This window comes from Musca domestica, unplaced genomic scaffold (genome assembly GCF_030504385.1).
Source record: "Musca domestica strain aabys unplaced genomic scaffold, Musca_domestica.polishedcontigs.V.1.1 301, whole genome shotgun sequence".
Taxonomy (NCBI): Eukaryota; Metazoa; Arthropoda; class Insecta; order Diptera; family Muscidae; genus Musca; species Musca domestica.
Window position 1 is genome coordinate 13,793 of NW_026712302.1, and position 23,831 is coordinate 37,623.

The following is a 23,831-nucleotide window of genomic DNA, read 5'->3' on the forward strand; positions in this document are numbered from 1 at the left end:
CAAACAATGAAAGATGCAATTTACATTGCACCAATATGAAACAGGGGAAGGGAGGGAGGCTAAGGTTTAGGTTGTTGGCAAAAATCGAATCATGAGCCCCTAATGATTGAAACATATTTACAGGGATGACAGCTGGTTCACGTAAATTAACCACATTCACGAGTCAGCGACGGTGACGGCGATGACGACAACCACGACACGGAGCGGGTTGACAGACAAAAACAAAACGGAAATCTTGTACTATATCGATTTCAAATGATTGTTAATAAATTTGTTGGCATCCAGCTAGAAATGCTAGAACGCTAATGGAGCGGTAATACTGCATTTGACAGTGGGCAAAATTAAAAAGTACCAAGGAACCACTACAAAGCTTTCAAAAAAAAAAAAAAAAAAAAAATAAATAAATAAATATTAAAAAAAAACTTTCTTAAGAGAAAAATAATTTTTTGTGAGAAAAAAATCGGGAATAAAGATAATTTATGACTGAATTATTTCAATTTGTATTACAACACCAATCAATGTTAGGGTCTGGGTGTAGATTCTTGTTCAATGACAACATTTTTTTTTTCATTTGACATTTGTTTCCTTTATAAGAGTTTTTATTTCGCATTTCCATAGAAAGAAAATTGAGGGTCTGATATTAAAATAAAATTTAAAATTAGAAAATATCCATAAAATAGACTCAAACTGACTGCCCTTTTAACGAGAATGACATTCAATCGTCGATCTAAAGAAAAGCAAGAAAAATCAAGGTGTGGGGAATTTGAAAAAACTCACCACGGATAGAAATTTCTTAAAATAAAGTAGTAAACATTTTTCTATTTATTTTTTCTATTTAATTCTATTTATTAATGTAATCAATTTTATTATACTAGCCCTAATTAGGAAAATAATCTAGTGGTGAATTACAAATATTAAAGATAAAGTAATAAAACTTTAGAAAACATATTTATTGGTTGCTTACAAACAATCACTATCACTTGATAAACATTTGTTTAACTTTTCAATTTTAGACAATATTTATAACAAAATCAATGTGTGGTGAATTTCATCTTATAATAAACTTTAAAATCAGAAAATAATCATGAAGAATACTCAAATAAAGTGTTCTTTTTACAAGAACGACTTTTAATTGTCGATTTAATGAAAAATTCAAGGTGTGGTGAATTTCTAAAAAATCTCACCACGGGTAAAAATTTTATAAAACCGAATAATTAACATCCCTTGTTATATACAATGTAAACGATTTTATTATACTTGCCCTAATTAGGAAAATAATCTAGTGGTGAAATTCAAATTTTCAAGAGAAAGTAATAAGACTTTGGAAAACATATTTATTGGTTGCATAAAATCCAGAGAAATGTTGTATTTGCTATAACTTAATAAACATTTGTTTAATTTTTCAAGTTTAGACAATATTTACAAAAAAATCAATGTGTGGTGAATTTCTTGGAAAATCTACAACGCCTAAAAAATCGTAAATTCAATTCGTAAAATCAAATCATTTCCATGCCAATTACATTGAATTTTTTAATTTGAAGTTTTGTATAGCTGGACTTTTCTGTTATAAACCATCGTGGTGAATAAAATACGGCATCAGAAGATTTTTCACGAACTTTCGGAAAATTCGTTCATAAAAAATATTTTTTTGAAACAATTGAAGTTTTTGCAATAAGGCAAGAATCCACAAAAATCAAGGTGTGGTGAATTTCTTGGGAAAACTCACCACGAGGTGAAATTCTCTAAAAAATCATAATTTGTATTTTATAAAAACTATTTTTGGAAACCAATGAACAAATTTTTGGCTATAAAGCTAAAATCCACAAAAATCAAGGTGTGGTGAATTTCTTGAGAAACTCACCATGAGATAAGATTCTCTAGAAATTCATCATTTTCAAAAATTTGACTTAGATATTTAAATCTACAAATTAAACTTTTGTGGTTTCCAATAGAATTACTCAAATATTTTTCAAGCTCAATATCTGTTGAATATTGAAGAGTTTTCTGAAAAATATTTGTTAAAAAAATATTTTTTTTACAACCATTGAATAAAATATTTGCTTTAAGGCAAGAATCCACAAAAAATCAGGGTGTGGTGAATTTCTTGAAAAACTCACCACGAGGTGAAATTTGCTAAAAATTCATAATTTGCAAAATTTTGGCTTAGAAATGCAATGTTTTTAAAATTGCATGTGAATTGCATCAATGTGCTGAATTACATATTCAATGTGAGCATTTCCTACAAACTAATCCATGCACTAATTGAGACCTTAAATATTTTTCAAACAAATTTGTGGAGCCCAACAGTTAAAATCCAAATTTTTAAATTGAAAAGGTTTATAAATGTCCAAAATATTTAAAACATCCAAAGCGTGATCCAAGAGTGATTTTTTTCGCTCAAATGAAATACGCTGGAGTATCCTCCGAGATATCCTCAATTAAACTCCCTATTATTCCACCCTACTTTTGGCCCACTGTGCCTTGCGAAAATAAATCATGTTCACCTAGTCATAGTCACTTGTACTATAGCAGATTTCTTTTTGTTTTGCTTTTTTTCTGCTGCTGCTGCTGCTGATTTTGTTGTTGTTGTTTTTGTTAGCTTGTTGCTATTGCTTGCCGTATTTGTTAATGGCAATCACGAATTGATGTCATAATTGTTATTTTTAATTCATTTTCACATCAAAAAAACAATATGATTGTTTTATTTCTTTGTTGTTGTTGTTGTTGGTGCTGCTGGTATTGCCAGCCGTGTCAATATTTCCAACTGCGTCAGCTAAATGTTCCGAGGAGCAGGAGGAGGAGTAGCAAACCAACAGAGCCAGCATTACATATCACCTAAAAAGCGTGGAAAGAAGTTCATATTTGACGCCTTAGATCATTGACGAACGAAATGGAAAAACACGAATAATGTGACAACATTGGTCACAAAACAAAGCAGCTGTATGCTCACCACACTCAAAATGGCAATGACGACGACGACGACCTAAAATTACTACGTTTTAAAGTTTCAAAAAAATAAAACATTCGCCTTTTCATCCCTTGCGGTCAAATGGCCATAATAATAATAGACGAGAAAATAAACGATGGCGTAAAATTCTAAAATAAAGGGAGCATGAGAAGTTTGTTTTTGTATTTAGTTTTGGTTTTGGTTTCATGATTTTGAACCGGCAAATTTTTATGTGCTGAGTTATTGGGTGTTGGTTTGGGCTATCATTCTTTTGGCGATTTGTGGTTGGTGTTGCTGTTGCTGTGGATGATTTGTTAACGTTCAATAAATACCAAATGATGTCATGACTTTAAATGTCTAAATACTGGTAGCGCGCGCTGGGGCTGGTGCTGGTGCTGACGCTGCTCTGCTGTCTTGTCAATTGTTTGGCGGTCTCTGTCATGGATGGATGGTTGACGAAGTCTGTCTACTGTCATACTACCATTCGACCGACCCAAACTCAGACCAACAAAAACAAAGAAGTTGTTCGGTGTTTTTGGCACAAGCAACAAAATGTCGTAGGTTTTGTTTTGCCTATAAATAGCAATGAACTCTAGTTTTGTTTTCCATTTTTTTCGCGTTGTTTTGGTAGGCGTCTAAAAATAGTTGATTTAAGCGAGATTGCGTTTCACTTTGGAGTTCCACACACACGTTATTTTTTTTGAAAATACACTAATTATTCGGTCTTTTTTTTTGTAATTCCAAAAGAAAGTTAAGGTAAACCTCTGCTCGGTTTTTTAAACAAAAGAAAAAATAAATTAAAAAAATAAATGTTTTAAAAATTTGGATGTTTTTTCTTTTTTTTTTTTTGTATAAATGATGGGCTTTTAAGCTAGATTAGCCAAACTCATTTAAAAGGTGTGAGATCATCTACATTTTAAAATTGATTGAAGGCAAAACAAATAAAAAAAAAACAAAACAAAAAATGAAATCATTTTTTGATTAACATAATTTTTCAATAAACAACAAAGTCTTTCAAATTTCACAGCAAATCAAGTGGAAATTTCAAATTGTGTGGATATGAGAAAAAAAAATAAATTTTGACGAGTCTGAAGATTGGGGGAATAAATCAATTTTCTCCAAGTTTGCGTATAATTAACATCGATCATACTACACCCCATCCTCAGGGAAACATAGAAAGTATTATCTTAACAGAAGGCCAAAAGAAGGACTTCTATCTACAGAGCATCTCCTTTTTCTGCGATCTATCAACGAAATATTCTACCAAGACCCGGCGAATTTAAGATTTTCATTATATATTTGCGCTAATTACTCTGTTTGACAAAATTCAAAATTTTCAATAATTATGGGGATTATGAGAGTAGAGCTACAAAAGAAAACACGTGTATCAGCGTTTTGCAAGTTTGCATGGCAAAGTAACAAAAATAGAGGGATCCCCACTCCCATCCACACATTTGAAAATGTTCGGATAAAGATTCCTTGGAATCCGTGCATTTTAGATGTATAGTATCTTCAGTAATATTGCAAATAAAAATACGAGAAATACAAGTTGACATAAGAAAACTGCAACAAAGTCGCCAATTTTTACATTTTTTTAAATATTATTGGATGAAAGCAAAAAATGTCGGAAATTGCATCAAATTTTAGAATGAGTTTACATTTGTTAGAATTGGTCACATTTTCGCAATATTCGGCAATTATTCTGATGCCACGGTCGATTAATACGAGCGGAGAGCGACTATCGGTTGTTATGGCGGCCCACAGTTGTTTTGGTTGCAGTTTTTTCATCTCACCCTGTATAAAAATAGTCCCCTGTTATTGGTTCCTCCCGATTTTCGGTATTTTCCAGGGTATAGCCCCAATTCGAACTAAATTAGTTATAATTTAAGATATCGAGTTCCCAAGGGGCAGGTCTTTCAAAAATATTTGATGTAGGTCTACTTTTTTTCTATAGTTCCCAAGTAATAGTACTGTATAGGCCCATTTAATGTTACATCCTGATCTCATGTAATTTGAAGATTTTCTCCCATTTCGAGCTCTCAGGGGGTAGTTTAAGTCTTTGCTGAAATCATTCCAAGGAATATGTTCACTATAGCCCACATCACGTAACGGTTCCCCTTTTTTTTCGTTGGTTTGGAGGTTTTAACCCCAAAATTTTCAACAAAATTCTATTGATATTTGAGGTGCGTTGTAAGTAGATTGACGTCTCTCAAAAAATAGCCAACATAGGTAAGGCCTAAATATTATGGAACCTGTCTTCCATTTTTAGAAAATATTTAAAAGACCTTTGGGTTTTGAAACCCTGCATAAAGCATTCTATGTTAAGGTAACTGGTAATAGTCTTGTATTTTTAAAAGACCTGCAAAAAGCTTAGAAAGAGCTATAAAAGGTTGTCTATTTTTAGAAGACTTGTAAAAGGTCTTCTATTCTTAAAAGGCCGGTAACAGGTCTTCTATCCTTAGAACCTCGGTTGAAGCTGTTAAATGTCTTCCATATTTAGATGATATCAAAAAAATATTTTGTATTTGGAAGACCTGCAAAAAACATTCTATGTTAAGGTAAATGGTAGTAGTATTCGATCTTTAGAAAGCCTATAATAGGTCTCCCAAGAAGACCTATGAAAGGTCGTCTATTTTTTGAAGACTTGTAAAAGGCCATATATTTTTTGAAGACTTGTAAAAGGCCATATATTCTTAGAAGACTGGTAAATGGTCTTCTATTCTTAGAAGGCCTGTGGAAGCTTGTAAAAGTCTTGTATTTTTAGAAGACCTCTAGTAGATCTCCTCAGAAGACCTGAGAAAGATCTTCTATTTGTAGAAGACTTGCAAAAGTTTTTTTTTTTTTTGTTTTTAGAAGACCTATATAAGGACTTATATCCTTGAAAGGCTGGTAAAAGGTATTCTATCCTTAAAAGGCCTGTGGAAACTGGTAAAAGTCGTCTATCTTAAGACCTTGAGTAGATCTCCTAAGAAGGCCTGTAAAAGGTCTCCTAAGAAGACCTATAACATTTCTTCCGTTTACTTGTGAAAGGTCTTATGTTCTTAGAGGACCGGTAAAAGGTCGTCTATCCTTAGAAGGCCTGTGGAAAGTGGTAAAAGTCGTCTACCTTTAGAAGACCTTTAATAGATCTCCTAAAAAGACCTGTGGAAGGTCTTCTATTTTAAGAAGGCTTAAGAAGACCTGTCTTTAGAAGACCTGTTAAAGGTTTTTTTAACCGGTAAAAAGACTTTTATAAGAAGGCCAGTGGAAATATTTGCTAAGAAGACCTGTAAAAGGTTTTATGTTCTTAGAAGGCCGACAAAAATGTTTCCATCCTTAGCAGGTCTATAAAATGCCTTCTATTTTAGGAATAACTCTAGATCATAGATCTTTAGATCTATAAAAGGTATTCTATCTTTAGAAGACCGCTTGAAAGTCTATGAAAGACCTGCAATAAGTCTTCTATGTTTCGAAAATAGAAATTCTCTTGCCTCATCGCCTATTTTCTCATCTCTCCTTAAAGAGTCTCCAATAAGTCAAACTCGCCAGTAAATTGTTCGCATATTAATAGAAAATTTATATCTATGTATTTTTTCATTGCGGTTAGTTTAATTCGAGCAGTGATTTAATTAGTCTAAGTTCAAAGCGGCAAATCACATCATCGACAGGGTGTTTAATAATAATTATGACGTTATATGTTTACAAACAATTGTCGCGGCTAGATGACCATAAATGTGAGTGTGGTTTTTTTTTTGTTATTTTTCTGAATGGTATTTTGCTTTTAATGTTTTGCCCCAACAAATGTTTAACAATACGTTTTTTTTTTTCCAAACGACACACAATTCACATTATTCACAATTGTTTTCCTGATTTGGATATTTTTAGTAAGAAAACCAAAAAAAAAAAAAAAATATGTACAGAAACAACAGCAATGAGAATGCGGTGATTTTTCCTTCTTTGTGGTGACAATAATTAAATGCCGAACAAAAAAATATTCAACGAACAAAATTAATTTTTCTTTTTTTTTTTTGTTTTATTTTTGACAATTTTGTGTTATTCTTTCAAACAACAATAACAACAAAAATTTTTGGTACAAAGACAAAGATGTGTTTTTCATATAAACAAAACAGATAATATTCAATAAATCTTTTTTCTCTGCTTTTTGTTTAAACAATTCACACTCATCTTGACATAAATGTGGAAGGAGAATTGGTGTTGGTATGTCCGCATGTCCCTACTTCTTCCATATGTTTATTTTATTTATTTTTATTTTTTTTTGCTTGTGTCTATGAATATTTTATTTTAAAACATATATCTATATATAACCAAATTGGCAAACGAAAGAAAAAAACCTGCCCGAAGAGCAAAAAAATTATTCAGTGGGTGTAAGTTAATGACTTTGAAAAGAATAACTGCCAAAAGCTGTTTCTTATTTTTTTTTTTATTTTTAATTCAAAACAGCAACAACAACAAAAATACTTAACAATGCGTAATAATCTTTTGATCGTCGAACAAGCTGTTGTTGTTTTATTTTATTAGTTGTTGTTAACAAATAAATAAAAAAACATAGAAATTGAAAATTTGTGTTTTTTTGTTGCTCATAAATCTGCGAAACTGCCGATGAGAATTTGTTTAGCCATTTTTCCCGCCACATGAGGGGGGCTAATTGAAGGTGTGTCCCGTAAAAATACCTAGGCAAAAAAAAAACAAATTCCATTGCTCACAAAAATGGGGCTATTGATCTCCTCTCCATTCTATTGGCGTATGATTTATATGCCATGGAATTTTCAATGAATAATTGAATTTGTTTAAATTATATTTCGAAATACACAAAAAATAACAAAAAACCGAAACAACACGTAATATATATTTTTTTACATTAGGTAAGACACAGACCACATTAATGGCATGCGTACCGGGAATATTGATCTTTACACGAATTCTGAACTCTGAGTCATCGTTTGAAATAAAAATTTTGAAAATTGTAATTACATTTTTTTACGTGAGTGTGTGATCAATGAACTTGACTGAAAGAAAACGCATTTGACAATGTCAGGAAACTGAGGGTTCATTGATTTTTTCTTTTTGAGTTGAAGAGACTTTCTTTCCTGTGTCATTAGACCAATTTTGCAAAACGTCACATAGAGTTCGAAAATAGCAAATTTCGAAAAATAATTCGATTATTCAATTTTGTCGATAATTACGGGGAAAATCCAACAGATTATGAAAAAAAACAGACACGTGTAACTGCGCTTTTTAAAGTTTTATTTTATGAGTTGGTGTCAAAGCGGATGTAGCTTTTCTGGTCCTATCAGAGCCTCTGGAAGGAATTTCCAACTTTTCTCAAAGCGACAATTTTAACTTTTTTTATTTTTCAAGAGTTATGCTGTATTCTATTTTTAGCTCAATGATAAGAGGGTAGCACTCATTATCTCCAAGTACAAATGAAATGTCGGTCATAATATGATAGCGCTCATTGATTAGTTGTAAATATCAATGACGCCAACATATCTATGAATGTCGTAGATATTACAAAGGTTTAAAACAACATAAAAACAAATTATTTTTAGATAGTTTTTAATCAAATTTGAACCGATAAATATCTGTCCTCTTTGTGGGTGAGGCACAGGTCTTGTGTTAGCAAAAATATTGGTAAGTGTGAAATTTGAAGAGAGTTTGATGCTTATATCGCTTTCTTTGAGCACTTTGTTTTTCAAAAACTTGAACCCTTTGTGGGGAAGATAACAGAGGAAATAGTAAGTTCTCTACCCTCTTCATATTACATCTGGGTTGATAGAAATATTGAGATGTGCCAGGTTTGAATGGAATCGAATGTTAATTTCGCGATATTCGAAACTTTGACACTTTGTGGGGGAGGTACTAGAAGGAGTGGACGTGTACATTCCATCTTCACAGCAGATCTTGTGTTAGTAGAAATAATGAGATATGTGAAATAAGAAGAGAACCGGAAGCTTATTTCGGATTTTATAATAGTTTCGTTTACTCAAAACGTTGACCATTGTGAGGGAGGTACCAGAAAGAATATTCCAATCTCTACCATATTTATAGCTAATCTTGTGTTTGAGAGAAATATTGGGATGTACCAAGTCTGAATGGAATCGGATGTTACTTTTGTGTTTTATGAACTTCAAGGATATTAAAAGTGTTGACCCTTTGTGAGGAAGGTACCGGAAGAACTGGATATGTACATTCCATCTTCATAGCATATATTGTGTTAGTAGAAAATAATGAGATGTGTGAAATATTAAGAGACCCGGATGTTAATTTCAGATTTTGTAATAGTTTTGGTCACCCAAAACTTTGTGGGGAAGTTACCAGAAATAATGTTCCGATCTCTACCATCTTTATAACAGATCTTGTGGTGATAGTAATATTGAAATGTACCAAGTCTGAATGGAATCGGATGTTATTTTCGCGATCTATGAGCTTCATGGATATTCAATATTTTGACCCATTGTGGGGAAGGTACCAGGAGGAATGGTCCAAGCTCTACCTTTTTATAACAGATCTTGTGTTGATGGAAATATTGAGATGTATTAAGTCAGAATTATAGGGGAGGTACCAGAAAGAGTAGATAGATATATTCTATCTTTACACCAGACCTTGGGTTAATAAAAATATTATGATCTGCGTAATTTGAAGACAATCGGGCGCTTACATCATATTTTAAAGCAGTTATAATAATTCGAAATTTTGACCCTTTGTGGGGAAGGTACTTGATAGAGTGGTCCGATTAAGTGCATTTTTTTGCACCTGATCTAGCACTGATGCAAATATTAGAATTTGCAAATTTGGAGCAAAATCGGAATATCCTTTCTCCTTCTGTGCGGATTTTTTATTTTTGAAAATTTTGACATTTTGTGAGTAAAGTACCAGAAGAAGTGGGTCGATTTTGTCCATCTCTGAACTCGATTTAGGTTTGACAATAATATTACGATGTACCAAGTTTGTATTAAGTCGGATACTCTCTTTGAGAGTTATTGTGCGCAGCAGTCAGATAGAGGGACAGACGGACGGACGGACATCGCTACATCGACTTCAAATGTCCTGAAACGGATTTGGTCCAAAGAGATCTAGGCTCTGAAACCACTATTGCGATGAGCCACGTTTTGGCCGTATTGAATGATATATACCCTCTTTAGTCATATGGCTGAGGGTATCGCATTACATCCGAATATCGGTTCTGCAAAGAAAAAAGACTCCTCCCTTTGAGAGTTATTGTGCGCAGCAGTCAGATAGAGGGACAGACGGACGGACATCGCTACATCGACTTCAAATGTCCTGCAACGGATTTTGTCCTAAGAGATCTAGGCTCTTAAACCACTATTGCGATGAGCCACGTTTTGGCCGTATTGAATGATATATACCCTCTTTAGTCATATGACTGAGGGTCTCGCATTACATCCGAATATCGGATCTGCAAATAAAACAGAAGAGAGAATAAAATATACTCTCATATATTGATCGGATTTTTTGCCCTTCCTGTATTAAAGGAATTATTTAAAAATATCAAATAATGGACTTAGGCCTTTCTGTATTAAAGGTCTGATATGGTTTCCTTCCATATTGGGCGTATACTTGATATGTTGTTCATACATGTGGTGGTACTTCTAATAAATCATATTTTTCCATTCATTTCCTTGTAAGCTGATGATTACCATAAAACGACATGTTTTAAAACGGTTGTTTGAAATATAATGACTAATAAATAAACTACGTATTTTATTGCACATTGAACCCCACAACAATGTTCCAATTCAATGAAATTTGAGTTGGGTTGAAAAAAAAAATAAAAATATCCACCACATGAAATCTTACAGCCTGTTCCACGATATCGAAAGAACACGTTCGCACAACTTTTACACGACAAACAGCTGATTTCCGTTCCACTAAAATCCATCAGAACGAAAATTTGCACGAAAATCAAAGCGAACGTAAACGTAAGCATTTCAGTGTAATTTTGCGTTCCACTATCTTTTTTCTTTCGTTCGCATGCGAACACAAATGTCAAAATCAGTCACTTGTGTCTTTGCTGTCGTATGATAACAATTAAGGAAAATTGTTTTAACATAAGCATTGCTTGATTGAAAATGGAAACAAAAATGTAAGTAAAAATAATAAATGCAATTTAAAATGTGAACAACAAATATATTTTTTTTATTTCCTAAATGCCAGCACGAAAAAATCAACTACACAGCTGCGGGCACTAGTTGAGTATATGTAGGAGAATCCTGAGTTCGCCAGAGGAGTGCCAATTTTTGGAAGCAGCATCATATCCATCATATCCAAAAGAGCCCGAAAAACTTCCTTCGACACACGAAAATTGGCCACAAACCTAGTAAAAATCATTGGTTATTATTTCAAAAATGTAAAAATACAATCATACTTACTGGTTGTTAGGTACTTCAAATAAATTCGAAGAATCTCTTAAATGCCTCCGTGGCACATTTTGAACCTCCTCCTCATCATCCATAAAAAATAGGGCTACAGAAATATTCATTTTTTTCTTTTTTAAGAACACAAATAATTTGAACACAATCACTAAAAATTTTGTTTTGTTTGTTTATTTACAATTTGTTTGAACTGTCAGTTGAGACACAGCCACTGCTGCTTTTTCGCGTTTAAATTAGACATTTGGCGCTTTTTTTTGCTTTATTTTGCGATTAATTTTGCCAAAAAATATTTAGCAACACTGAATCACGTAAGGCTATGCGAAAGAAAGAACGAAAGTTAGTGGAACGCATTCTTATACGAAAGTGAGTGAGTAGCCTTCGTTCGCACAAATTTTCTTTCGAGATCGTGGAACAGGCTGTTAATCACATCCATGATTAAGTTTTTCCTATGAATTCACATCGACTTCACAGACGTTACAAAATTAAGACAATCAAAATGACAGCTTTCATCAGACTTTGTGGCATGTCTATGTCGTTTTGTTGTTGTTGTTGGTTTTTTGCAAGTCATAACAATTCCCTGGAAAGCCATTACGATCATTAGAAGGAAGATCTTCCGACAAAATGATTCAACTTTTATTTTTCCCGAAAAAAAAACAGAAGATGCTAACCACCACCAAAGATAAATAAAATAATGAACTAAAATCCAAGGAATGTCGTGATTGTTGTTTACGTTTTTTTACAAAATTCTATTAAATCCAAAACCAACAAAAAAAAAGAGTTTTATTTTGTAAACACTTTCTCTGACATTTAGCCGCAATGAATCACTTATCTTTAGGGGTGATGTGTGGTGGGGTGTGTTTTCAGGAGGGGAACTCAGATATGATGCCATTGAACATAGAAGATAAACTTTAATGTTTATATGTATGTATGTATGCAGATGATGACATTGATATTTGAAGGGCACTTGTGGTTGTAAACCTCGACTCGTCGTAAACACTTTGTTTTGTTGTTAATGTATTATTTATTAATATTATTTTTGTTTCATTATTTAATAACAATAATTGTTTTGCGAACAAAAGCAAAGAAAACAACATCAAAAAACACATCATGCTAATTGAATGTTTTTGAATTGTGTTTTTTTTTGAAAAGAATTCTGAGATGTGATCATATGATTAATACAATTTGTGATTTTTCTTCGATAAAAATAATTATTTGTCTACGGCACTGTAATGAGCTCAGCATTGAACAATGACATATTTTTTGTTTGCTATTGGCAAATTTGCACTTAAAATTACAAAGGGTGTGAGAGGACTTTGACCTTTGTAGGTAAATTTTGAGAGTCTCTTCCTTTTATATGAGATTTATGATTTTTGAAATAGTGATGTTTTCTGGCAGAATTGACACAAGTATAAAAATCTCCTACATATAGGAAATCTTGGCAACGTATCCTGTAAGAGACCTTGCCAAAGCATCCAGTCATAAGATATATTTTAAAGGTCTAAAGGTTCTACCTTAGATGGAATTTTCTGCAATAGTCTTTTATAGACAGGAATGATTTGACAGATCGTCCTTTACGATTTTTGACCTATTGACTTTTTTCTGGAAGACTTGACACAGGTATAAAAATCTTCTACAGATAGGAGATCTTGGCAACATGTATCTCCTACAGGATACCTTGCCAAAATATCTTATCATAGGAGATATTTTAAAGGTCTCAAGGTTCTATTATAGAGGGAAATCTCTACAATGATCTTTTATAGACAGAAGTCCTTTGACAGATCTTCCTTAGGTAAGAAAATTTTTGAATAAATTAGTCTTAAGAGAATAACTAATTTAGGTGTTCAGAGAAAGGTGACGTTATAGACATATTCTATAGACTTTTCTGAGTCTACTATAGAAAGACTTCTTATGAAGACATTTTAAAGATCTCCACTACGTCTTCTCTCTATAGGAGTCCATAGATCTCATAAATATATGGGGAAAACATTTTATTGTCTCGACATTCTAAAGATCTCCACAACGCCTTCTCTCTACAGGATTCCATAGATATCATAAATAGAGGGGGAAAATATTTTATAGTCTCGGATAGACAGGAGACCCTTAAAACCTCCTCCACATATAAGAAAATATTTAAATGTTACCTATGCAATGTGTTTCTTTTCCTATGGAATTTGTACCTCTCTGTCTCCAGAGAAAGATGGTGCCTTAGATATCTTCTATCTTTCGGAAAAAAAAATCTAAAATCTGAGCCTTCGGCAAAAATTGTGAGATGGATATTTTATCAACACAAAGCTGGCAAAAAAAAAATTTAAGAGGTCTCCCTTAAAAAAAAATATTTTAAAAATCTACTGTATAAAGAAGATCTTATGAAATGTTCCAAAAGATAATCTCCCTATCAAATACCTTCGATACGAAGATTCCTAAATGAAGGAGACATTGAAAAATCTCTTAGAAAAACAGTTTATAGCCCCATAGAAATGTTAAATAAAGACCTTCTATAGACAAGGGACTTTCAAAGGTCGCAAATTTAAAGGGAGAATTTTGAAAGGTCCCAAAATGAGGAAAATATTTTCGAAAGGCGTTCTTGATGTTCTCCTATAGATAATAACTCTCACACGACACTAGAAGAGATAGAGGACCTTTTAGAGAGAACACGTTGAAGAGATCTCCTAAAAGGAGAAGGTTCTCCTTTATAGAGAACACCTTTAAAAGTTATCTTAAAAAGAGAAGGTATTTTTTCCATAGAAGACCCATTTAAAGACTTCGTAAAAGAGGAGAAATTGGACCAGAGGCATACTTAGTAGGCCTTCTATATACAAGAGAATTTTTAAAGATTTTCTATACAGAGTGACACCAACAGTGCCACATTAACAGGAGAAATGTCACTCATGGAAAAAATACTTCTAAAAGGTCTCCTATAGAAAATTATCTTTAAAAAATCACCTAAAGACGTTTTAAAGATTTCCTATAGAAAATATCTTTTATACGACTCCTGAAGATAGTGGACCTTTCAGAGAGAACACCTTTTCGGGGTCTCCTAAAGATAAACATTTTAAAGGCATCCTATAAAGAGAACACATTAAAATGTCTCCTATATGGAAAAGACCTTTAAAAGATAAGAATTTCTAAAGGAGAAGTTATTTTAGAGGTATTATATAGAGAGAGACAAGGTACATTTCAAAGATCTTCTATATACAGAAATCCTCTTAAACGTCTTCTCTAGATAGAACATCTCTTAGAGGACTTCCATAGATAAAATATGTTGTCAAGCTGTACATAAGACCTTCGAAAATCCACAACAGAAAATGTTTTGGGACGGAATACATTTTCCAGGTCTTCTATAGAGAATTGCTTTAGGTCATCAGTCTTCTGCATACAGATGTCCTTTCATGGTTCTTCTTTAGACAGAGGACTTTATGAAAGCTTACTATTGAGAGAAGTCGCTCTGTTCTGGAAAGACCATAACATGTTCTCCTATAGAGAAAAATCCCCTTTTTAGAGGTATACTATGGAAAGAGATAAAAGACTTTGCAAAGATATTAGATAGAGAGAAGCTTTAAGAGTAAAGAACTTCTACAGACCGAAGACCCTTTAAGTTGTTCAAAAACGGAAATATCCTTTTAAAGGTTTGCTTCTGACTTACCGCCTCTAATAAATCGAGAACAGAAGACGTTTAAAAGGTCAGATGGAATACCATTTTCAAGACTTCTGTCGAGCAGAAATTTGCAAGTCTTCTATAGACACAATGCCTTTAGAGCACTTCTATGGACAAATAATTTTTTAGGCTTTCTATCTTTAGAAAACCTTTTAAAGATTGTTCTTAAACAGGGGACTTCATGAAAGTATCCCTTAGAGATAACCCTAAAAATCTCTATTTTACAGAGAAGACCTTTATCCTAAGCAGAGGGAAAGAAGGCATTACAAAATCTCTAAAAAAATTTAGAGCAACCCGGGACTTTAATAAACAGAAAACCCTTTACAGGAATTCATTTCGAATCTGAACCCAGATTCTACCTTTGTTTTTGATTAAAACATTTTTTGAAAGCTGTGATATTTCTATATAGCCTTAGATTCTTTTTCTTTTCAATTTTTACTTCAATTTTTCTCCGGCCCATTCCTTCCCCACCACATGTATGACTTTTGAAACCCCTCTTATCTAATTGCTAAATTACCAATTATCTCATTGTTCTTCAAATGAGTTGGCCCACTTTCAATTACAAGTTGATGACAGTTCAAAATCGTTTGTTCTCTCTTACATTAAATGACGAAATTGGCAAATAAAGGATTTGAAAATGCTGGTGCATGAGTCATTGACATTTGAAATGACCTGTAATGTCTAGACGAAAGACGAGAGCCATATCCAAGTCGAGTCGGAGAACACCTGATACATTTTAAATACAAAACATTATTTTTTTTGTTTTTGTTATCGCGTCACGAGGCAAAAAGCTTGATATGTGAATTGAAAGCAAAACAAAAAACAACACCAATCGCCACAAGCTGACAAAGTTTATGGCCCTCTTTTTTATTGGCATGCCACAAATCACTGGCGGATATTTACTGTAATTACGTGTTGTTGTTGCTGTTCTTGATGAGTCAACAGATCAAATCGTCCAACGAAGAAAAAAAACAAAATCCATTGATCACAGATGATCTTTTCCGCATCCAGATTAATCCTCGTCAACAAACAAAGAACATGATATTGTAATCCCACTCATTAATATTGATCAGCGGAATGATAAAGAGCCAGAGATTGGCAAGTGATAGCGAAAGTTTTGTCATTTCAGGCGGATGTCAGCTGTTAAACAAAACAAACTTGAAGATACAAAAGGATTTTGGGTCTTTGTTTCTTTTCTTTTCACAACAGAATAACAAATATTCGATACGGTGAGGTCAGTGATCATTGGCGATATCTGGTGGTTAAGACAGCTGATTATCGGCGATCACAAGGCGAAGTGAACACAACAACAAAAAAACTGGCCTAAATCAAAATAAGGAAGACGCAAATTATCTGAACCGTCCCCCTACTGGGTTCCCCTGCTTAGCTTGTAGAGTTGCTAGTTGACACATGAATTTACGACTTCTTAAATGGGTTCCGCATGTACATATTTATGTATGTACGTTGTTGTTCGCGCTCGTTCCATGCGTATGTGTCATACCCATAGCCAGCTAAAGAGGAAATTTTTGCTGTCGATTTTGTTTGGCCATACACATGTGAAGAATGAGCGAGCCAGCCAATCCGCCAGCCAGCCAGCCAAACCCGGGGAACGAGCGTGTAATTGCAACAGTTTTGGACTGTGTGTGTGCGCTGCCCCATTCTGGGCAATAATCAATTGCAATGTTCATGACAGATCATTTATTTATGTTCACTTAATGGTTGTGACAAGTGGGGGTCAATGAATTCATCGTCTCTGATTGAAATGAATAAAGTTTCATTTGGTGTCTTTTATTTCAATTTGAATATTTACAACATTGTCAACGTGCGTTTCTCCTCCTTCGGCCCCTCCCTCATCGAGCGATTCTTTCTCTCATTGTTATTTTGGGGTTGAAGCTCACTTAATGTGTTGTGGAGATACATGTGAACACATGCGAGATGGGTGTGAAAAGTTTTTTGAAAAAAAAAAACTTCTACAGATTTTAGGGATCATAAAAGGAAAAAATAATAAAATTTTACACCTGAAGCCACAAGGAGTGAAAAATCAGGACAATATTGTATTTCTGAAGCTACAAATAAAAAAAAACAGGATTATCTTCAGGATCAGAAGCTATATTGAAGGAGGAAGATCAAGGGAATTTCAATGGAAATCTTTAGATAACTATATAAGACAAATATTCTATGAGAGTTTTGGAACCAAAAGTTATTATTGGAATAATAAGAGACAATAAAAATTGACAATTACCTCTCCCACCAGAGAATAAAATATTTTTTTTTTAATTTCGCCTTTTAACCAAAAGCAAACCCTTATTTAAATTAAGGGATTAGAATAAATCCCTAATTGTGAGTGCCACTTTCACTCGTGGAAAACTAAATTTTCCCCACAATGACCTTCGGTGTCTGTGTCGTCCGACAAATAATCGAGATTACCTATATAGTCTGAAGGTGATAAAAAAAAACAATTACATATAGCAACCAAGTTATCACCATGGACTTGGTTGGTCAATGTCATTTGCAGAACCACCAAAAAACAGAGATAGGTAAAGCTTTACAATAACAATAAAAGTGTATTCGCATTTCGGTGATAAGCATTTAACGTCATTTGTAACGGGGCGATAACGGCAATAAATTGAGTCATAATAGAATATGAGTTTGTACCCTTATGTCTGCGTTATCAGTTGATGGTTGACTTGTAGGAGGAAGAAGGTGTGAATACAGAACCCGACATTCCTATAGTATTTTATTATGTTTTATTGGTATTTGAAAATATTTATTACCAAAAAAGATTCCATATTTATTCCGAAAAAAAACTTAAATTATCGAAAATATTCGTTATCGATAACGACAACATTTTCAATGAAAAAATTTCAAATGGAAACTATGGTCATTAACAGCATTTTTGATAGAAATTATGGTTATCGACAACACTTTCTGTAGAAATTATCGTTATCGACAACATTATAGATATTGTCGTTATCGACACCACTTTCTATAGGAATTGTTGTTATCGACAACATTTTTTATAGAAATTGTTGTTATCGACAATAATTTCTATAGAATATGTTATTATCGACAACATTTACTAAAGAAAATGTTATTATCGACAACAAATTGTTGTTATCGATGAAATTTTCTTTAAAAATTGGTGTTATCAATAACATTTGTTGTTGTTATCAATAACATTTTCTAAAGAACTTGTTGTTATCGACAACATATTCTATAGAAATATCTTGCTGTCGACAACATATTCCATAGAAATATGTTGTTATCGACAACATGTCCTATAGGAATTGTTGTTATCGACAACATTTTCTATAGACATTATTAATATCGATAACATATTCTATAGAAATATGTTGTTATCGACAGCATATTCTATAGAAATATGTTGTTATCGAGAACATATTCTATAGAAATATGTTGTTATCGAGAACATATTCTATAGAAATATGTTGTTATCGAGAACATATTCTATAGAAATATGTTGTTATCGACAACATATTCTATAGAAATATGTTGTTATCGACAACATATTCTATAGAAATATGTTGTTATCGACAACATATTCTATAGAAATATGTTGTTATCGACAACATATTCTATAGAAATTGCTGTTATCGACAACATTTTCTATAGAAATAGTTGTTATCGACAACATTTTCTATAGAAGTTGTTGTTATCGACAATTTTTTGAAGACAAACAATTGTTATCGACAATTTTTTGATGAAAAACAATTGTTATCGACAAAATTTTCTATAGAAATAGTTGTTATCGACAAAATTTTCTATAGAAATAGTTGTTATCGACAAAATTTTCTATAGAATATATTGTTGTCGACAACATTTTGTATAGAATATGTTATTATCGACAATATTTTCTATAGAAATATGTTGTTATCGAAAACACTTTCTACAGAAATTGTTGTTATCGACAACATTTTCTACAGAAATTGTTGTTATCGACAACATTTTCTATAGAAATAGTTGTTATCGACAACATTTATATAGAAATGCATGTTATCGACAACACGTTCTATAGACATTATTGTTATCGGCATTATATTCCATAGTCATTATTGTTATCGAACTAATTTTATGCCATAAAACATTTCCTTTTACGAGTTGCCACACTTTACAACCAAACAAAAAAACTTGTCATAAATGGCCTCCATGGCAATTAAATGAATTAATTAAAATGCAAAACGCGCTTAACGTTTTCAAAGATCAAGTTCAATGATATTGTCGTCGATTTTTTTTAATATTTTTTTCAACTCAAAAAAAAAATGCAATAACAAGAAAAACGGAATAAGTTTTATAAACGCTGACAATAGTGTCGGCGATGGTGGTGGTTGGGATTTTGGTGGCGGTGGTAGTGGTAGTGGCTGGCGTTGCTGCTGTGGCTGGCATTTAATAATAACCAAAACACGAGAAGGAAAATCATTTAAAAAAAAATCGACAAAAACAACCAATCGGATAAAAACAGAAAAAAAACAAAAACATTTAAAATAAACGATGACTGAATAGAAAAACGTACTGACGCTGCACTGCAATGGATAATGTGCAGACAAAATGACGATACATGTGGATGGATATGTGTAGAAACAACAACAACAATAACTTCCCTTACGGCAGAAGACGAACATTTTGCGAGGGGAGGTAATGGATTGGGATATTACTAAAAAGTGAAAATAAATAAAAACGTAATACAAACAAGAAATAAAATATTTTCTAAAATATTTTCAAAATTATGGTAATAAATTAAAATTATTATGAATGTTTATAAAAATGCAAAACAAGAGAAAATAAAAAGAAATTAAAATAAATAAACAAAGAAATAAATAATAATAAATATACACACATACACAGTTAAACGAGAATTATGCGGATCCGGTAAAATCAATTTGTATCTGTGCCCCTACCGGTTATTCAATGAAACATATCTGAGATTTAAAATCGTGTTTTCGTCAGTATTCTCAGAAGAAAATGTTGTTATCGACTACATTTTTCAATTAAAATATTTTCATCGATAATTTGTATAAAAAATTTTGATATCGAAAGAGCTTTTCATATATCGTTGCATATCAATTCTTGGTATCGGAATTTTTTTCCACAGAAACGGTGTATTTCGATAACTTTCTTAATGTATATTTTGTTATCGGTAAAAGTTTCCATGTAAACCATTGATATCGATAACATCGCAGATGAAGTTCATCTTAAGGACATTTTCTGTGGATTTTTTCCATAGAAATTGTTGTTATCGATAACATTTTCTATAGAAATTGTAGTTATCGACAACATTTTCTATAGAAATTGGTGTTGTCGACAACATTTTTTTATAGAAATTGGTGTTATCGACAACATTTTCTATAGAAATTGTTGTTATCGGCAACATTTTCTATTGAAATTGTTGCTATCGCCAACATTTTCTATACAAATTTTTTTATCGACAAATTTTTCTATAGAAATTACTGTTATCGACAATATTTTCTATAGAAATTGCTGTAATCTCCAATATTTTGTTAAAAAATTGCTGTTATCGAAAACATTATGTTAAAAAAATGCTGTTATTGACAACATTTTCGGTAGACATTTTTGCTATCGACAACATTTTCTATCACAATTGGGCTCATCGACAACATTTTCTATAGAAATTGTTTATATCGATAACATTTTCTATAGAAATTGTTTATATCGACATCATTTTCTATAGAAATTGTTGTTATCAACAATATTTTGTTAAAAACTTGCTGTTATCGACAACATTTTGTTAAAAAATTAAATTATTTTTTTTTGTCAAGGAATGTGGTAAAATAAGGAAGAAACATGTCCGCTTTCTCTTGTTATTTTCATATCATTTAATTGTCAGCAAAGTCGGTTGCAATTATTTCAAAGTCTGTGAAATTCTTCTGGAAACAAGGTTCCTGGTGTTTTAATTCTTGTATATCTTTCCCTGCCCTTCTGATCCGCATAATTCCATTTTAACTTATAACCAAAACCAAATTAAAATTAAAAATAAAATAAATTAGAAAAAAAAAAACCAACAACATACCCCAAAAATAACTGTGTATGATCCGCCGGTGCCTGCTGATGATTGTGTACATTAAGGGTTTGGGGACGCATGTTGGGCGCCATTGAGGCTACCATTATTGCTGATGTTGAACTGCTGCGTATTGTGGTGCGAAAGCTGTATGCATGTGGATCAATTAGGGATTTAGCACTGATGCCATTGGGACTGAGGCAGGGTGGTGAGGGTGTTTTTGTGGTGATGGCGCCATTGCCGCCAACATAAGTTGAACAACCGCGACTGAAGGCCTTGTTGAATTTCCGGGCACCATTCAAAAATTTGTGTTTGGCGGAGGGAGAACCGCTGCTGCTGTTGCTGGCATTTGCACTATTCAAAGTGGCAGCAGTGGTAGCGGTTGTTGTTTTTGCTCTTAGGCCCATGGTGGTGAAGGTGTTTGGGGTACTAGTTTTGTTTATTATCCAGGCGTGTGGTGTTTTATTTTTTTGTGTTCAAAACTGTTCTGTGTTTTTTAGTTATTTTTTTTGATTGCTTTATTTAAGTTTAACGGTATTCATTGCGGCGGCCAGTTTTATAACGTATCTCATGCTCTTGTTTCACGCTTCACTTGTTTGCCCAAGGAAAGCTGGAGGGTTTCTCTTTATCTTCAATATTTTTTTTTAATTGTTTAAAGAAAAATAAAAAATTGTTTATTTAACATGAACTTTTTTGCAACTGGTGCTGCTACTTGATAGGTAGGTAGGTAGGTTGATAGCGGTTGGTGGGGGATGCAAAGTGATGTGAAAAATTGACAAACACACACAGAGAAAGCCACAACATTTATCACACTCGAAATGTTCCACGGCGAGAGATAGACGTCAAATTGTTTATAAATTATTTAACAATAACAACAACAAAAACTACTACAGAAGCTATTAAATTGTCAAAAAGAGCGCACAATACAACACAGACAATAATTACGAAGAAGCGTTTAATTTAATAATAAGCAAATAATTTCATTCAATTGTTTTTTCTTTCAATACCGTCACATTGTGAGGAGGATGAAATCGGCTTCTTCTCTTTTTTTGTCCGTCCAGATAGGTATTCTCTAATTACACTTTTTCACTACAATTCTCTTGGCTAACGGCAGATATGTATGACAGAAAACTTTCTATATTTCTTTTTTCTGGATCCAAAGGAAAACAAAAACAAAATCGATTTTCTTTATGTCTATCATCAAAACACGTCCAAAATATTTTTTTTCAATTTTTTTCTTGCCTCGATGGTGAAGCTCGACAATAATACCAACCAGCAACGTTCGCGTTATGTATCGTTTGATTGCTTGGTTTTATTTCTTGGATTTAATTTTAGAAATGATTTTAGCAAAAGCTGCTACGACAACAGCGAGAGCAGACGGCAAAGCAGAAGGAGGGAGAAGCGCGTTCGAACCGTCCGTCGTCAACAACGTCTGAACACAACGGAGCAACAAAAAATGTTTGGTGTTGCTTTGATGGCTGTGTATTTTGTTTGTGGTCGCTTGTCTTTTGATTTTCTTGTTCTTCTTCTGCTACTACTAGTAGTTAAGATCACAACCGCGAGAGTTCAAAACGGCAACAACAAAAAAAAAAAGAAAATACCGTCAAAACGCAAAAAAAAACAATCTTAGGAATACCGCGTTATATGGCCGTTGTCGCCGAAGGCAAACATACGAATGAATACCAGTCGTCGTATCGTTTGTAGCCCACGTTCGTACATTATGCCATGAATGAAGAATCCACTACAAACAAATGTCCATCGTATTTCGTCTCATTCAAAAAAAATAATAACAACAACATTCGACAATGCGCACACACACACATACACTTGCCTTGAAGAGGCCAAAACAAAAAGTATCTTAAAATATTTGTAGAGAATCTGAAGAGAGAGTATTGAGAAAATGGGAGAGCAATGTTGATCGGTGCTCAGAGAAATGAAAATTGAAGTCAGGGATGGAAGTTTTAAACAATAGTACGTTTTAGAATATTTTGAGTACCGAAAGTACTTTTGTGGATGATATTGTACAACGATATTTTTTACAATTATTATAAATACAGGGTTAGATGAAAAAACTGCAACTATTTTTTTTAACCACGGAACAAAATTCACAGATATAGAAAGAAAACTAGTAAATAGAGGTCAAAAGTCCGGAGGGATCGACATTGTGATACCCTAGTGGTGTAGGGCATATTTTGAAGAACTAACCGTAGAAAAAATTGGCAGAGGTATTTCCAGGTTGCATCTGATATCTGGTAACAAGTACAGGGTGAGATGAAAAAACTGCAACTAACTTCAGACTGCTGTCATTTCTAAGCCACTTGGCCGACAGGTGATAAAAATTATTCCAGTGACAGCTCATTATATTGTTTATAAGCGTACAAAAATATTTTGGAGAGAATTTTCCAGAAAAAAAAACTTATTCGTGATGGAATTCAAGCGTGATATTGTGATTTCTTTATATTTGGCTGGAAAACCACAAGTGGCTATCGTTAGAGCACTCCATCGTTCGTTACCGTGATACTGGTAGACGAGAAGGTCTTCTCATAGAAGAGGAGAAGGTCTTCTCATAGAAGACGAGAAGGTCTTCTCATAGAAGACGAGAAGGTCTTCTTTATAGAGCCCTGAGGTCTTCTCAGGGAAGAACTGAGAACTTTCCACAGAAGACACCGAGGTATTCTCATTAGTCTTCTCATATAAGGCCTCTTTATAGAAGGTCAGAATATGTCTTTCCAAAAGATATTTTTCTTCGAGTATAAGTTGTCTTGTATAGCAACATCAGCAGAAATGGTTCGAAAAGTAAAG

The 23,831-nt window shown here is 33.1% G+C and overlaps 1 protein-coding gene and 2 long non-coding RNA genes across 3 annotated transcripts in view; 1 reads left to right on the forward strand and 2 right to left on the reverse strand.

Moving 5' to 3' along the window:
- LOC131800488 (uncharacterized) overlaps nucleotides 1-22,602 on the reverse strand; it is a 35,276-nt gene extending 12,674 nt beyond the window's left edge. Inside the window, exons 1-2 of the mRNA XM_059124880.1 lie at nucleotides 22,037-22,602; nucleotides 21,042-21,658 (exon numbers count right to left, since the gene is read on the reverse strand). Coding sequence (XP_058980863.1) covers nucleotides 21,042-21,436 — 395 coding nt within the window. The 5' untranslated portion in view covers nucleotides 21,437-21,658; nucleotides 22,037-22,602. The remainder of the gene's footprint in view (nucleotides 1-21,041; nucleotides 21,659-22,036) is intronic.
- On the forward strand, nucleotides 10,769-11,379 carry LOC131803532 (uncharacterized). Its single transcript, XR_009342639.1, has 2 exons — nucleotides 10,769-11,051; nucleotides 11,123-11,379. It is a non-coding gene; the product is annotated as an uncharacterized LOC131803532 (long non-coding RNA).
- On the reverse strand, nucleotides 11,082-11,755 carry LOC131803531 (uncharacterized). The gene is made up of 2 exons (XR_009342638.1): nucleotides 11,338-11,755; nucleotides 11,082-11,282 (listed from the first exon to the last, which is right to left on the reverse strand). It is a non-coding gene; the product is annotated as an uncharacterized LOC131803531 (long non-coding RNA).
- Nucleotides 22,603-23,831: the final 1,229 nt, after the last annotated feature.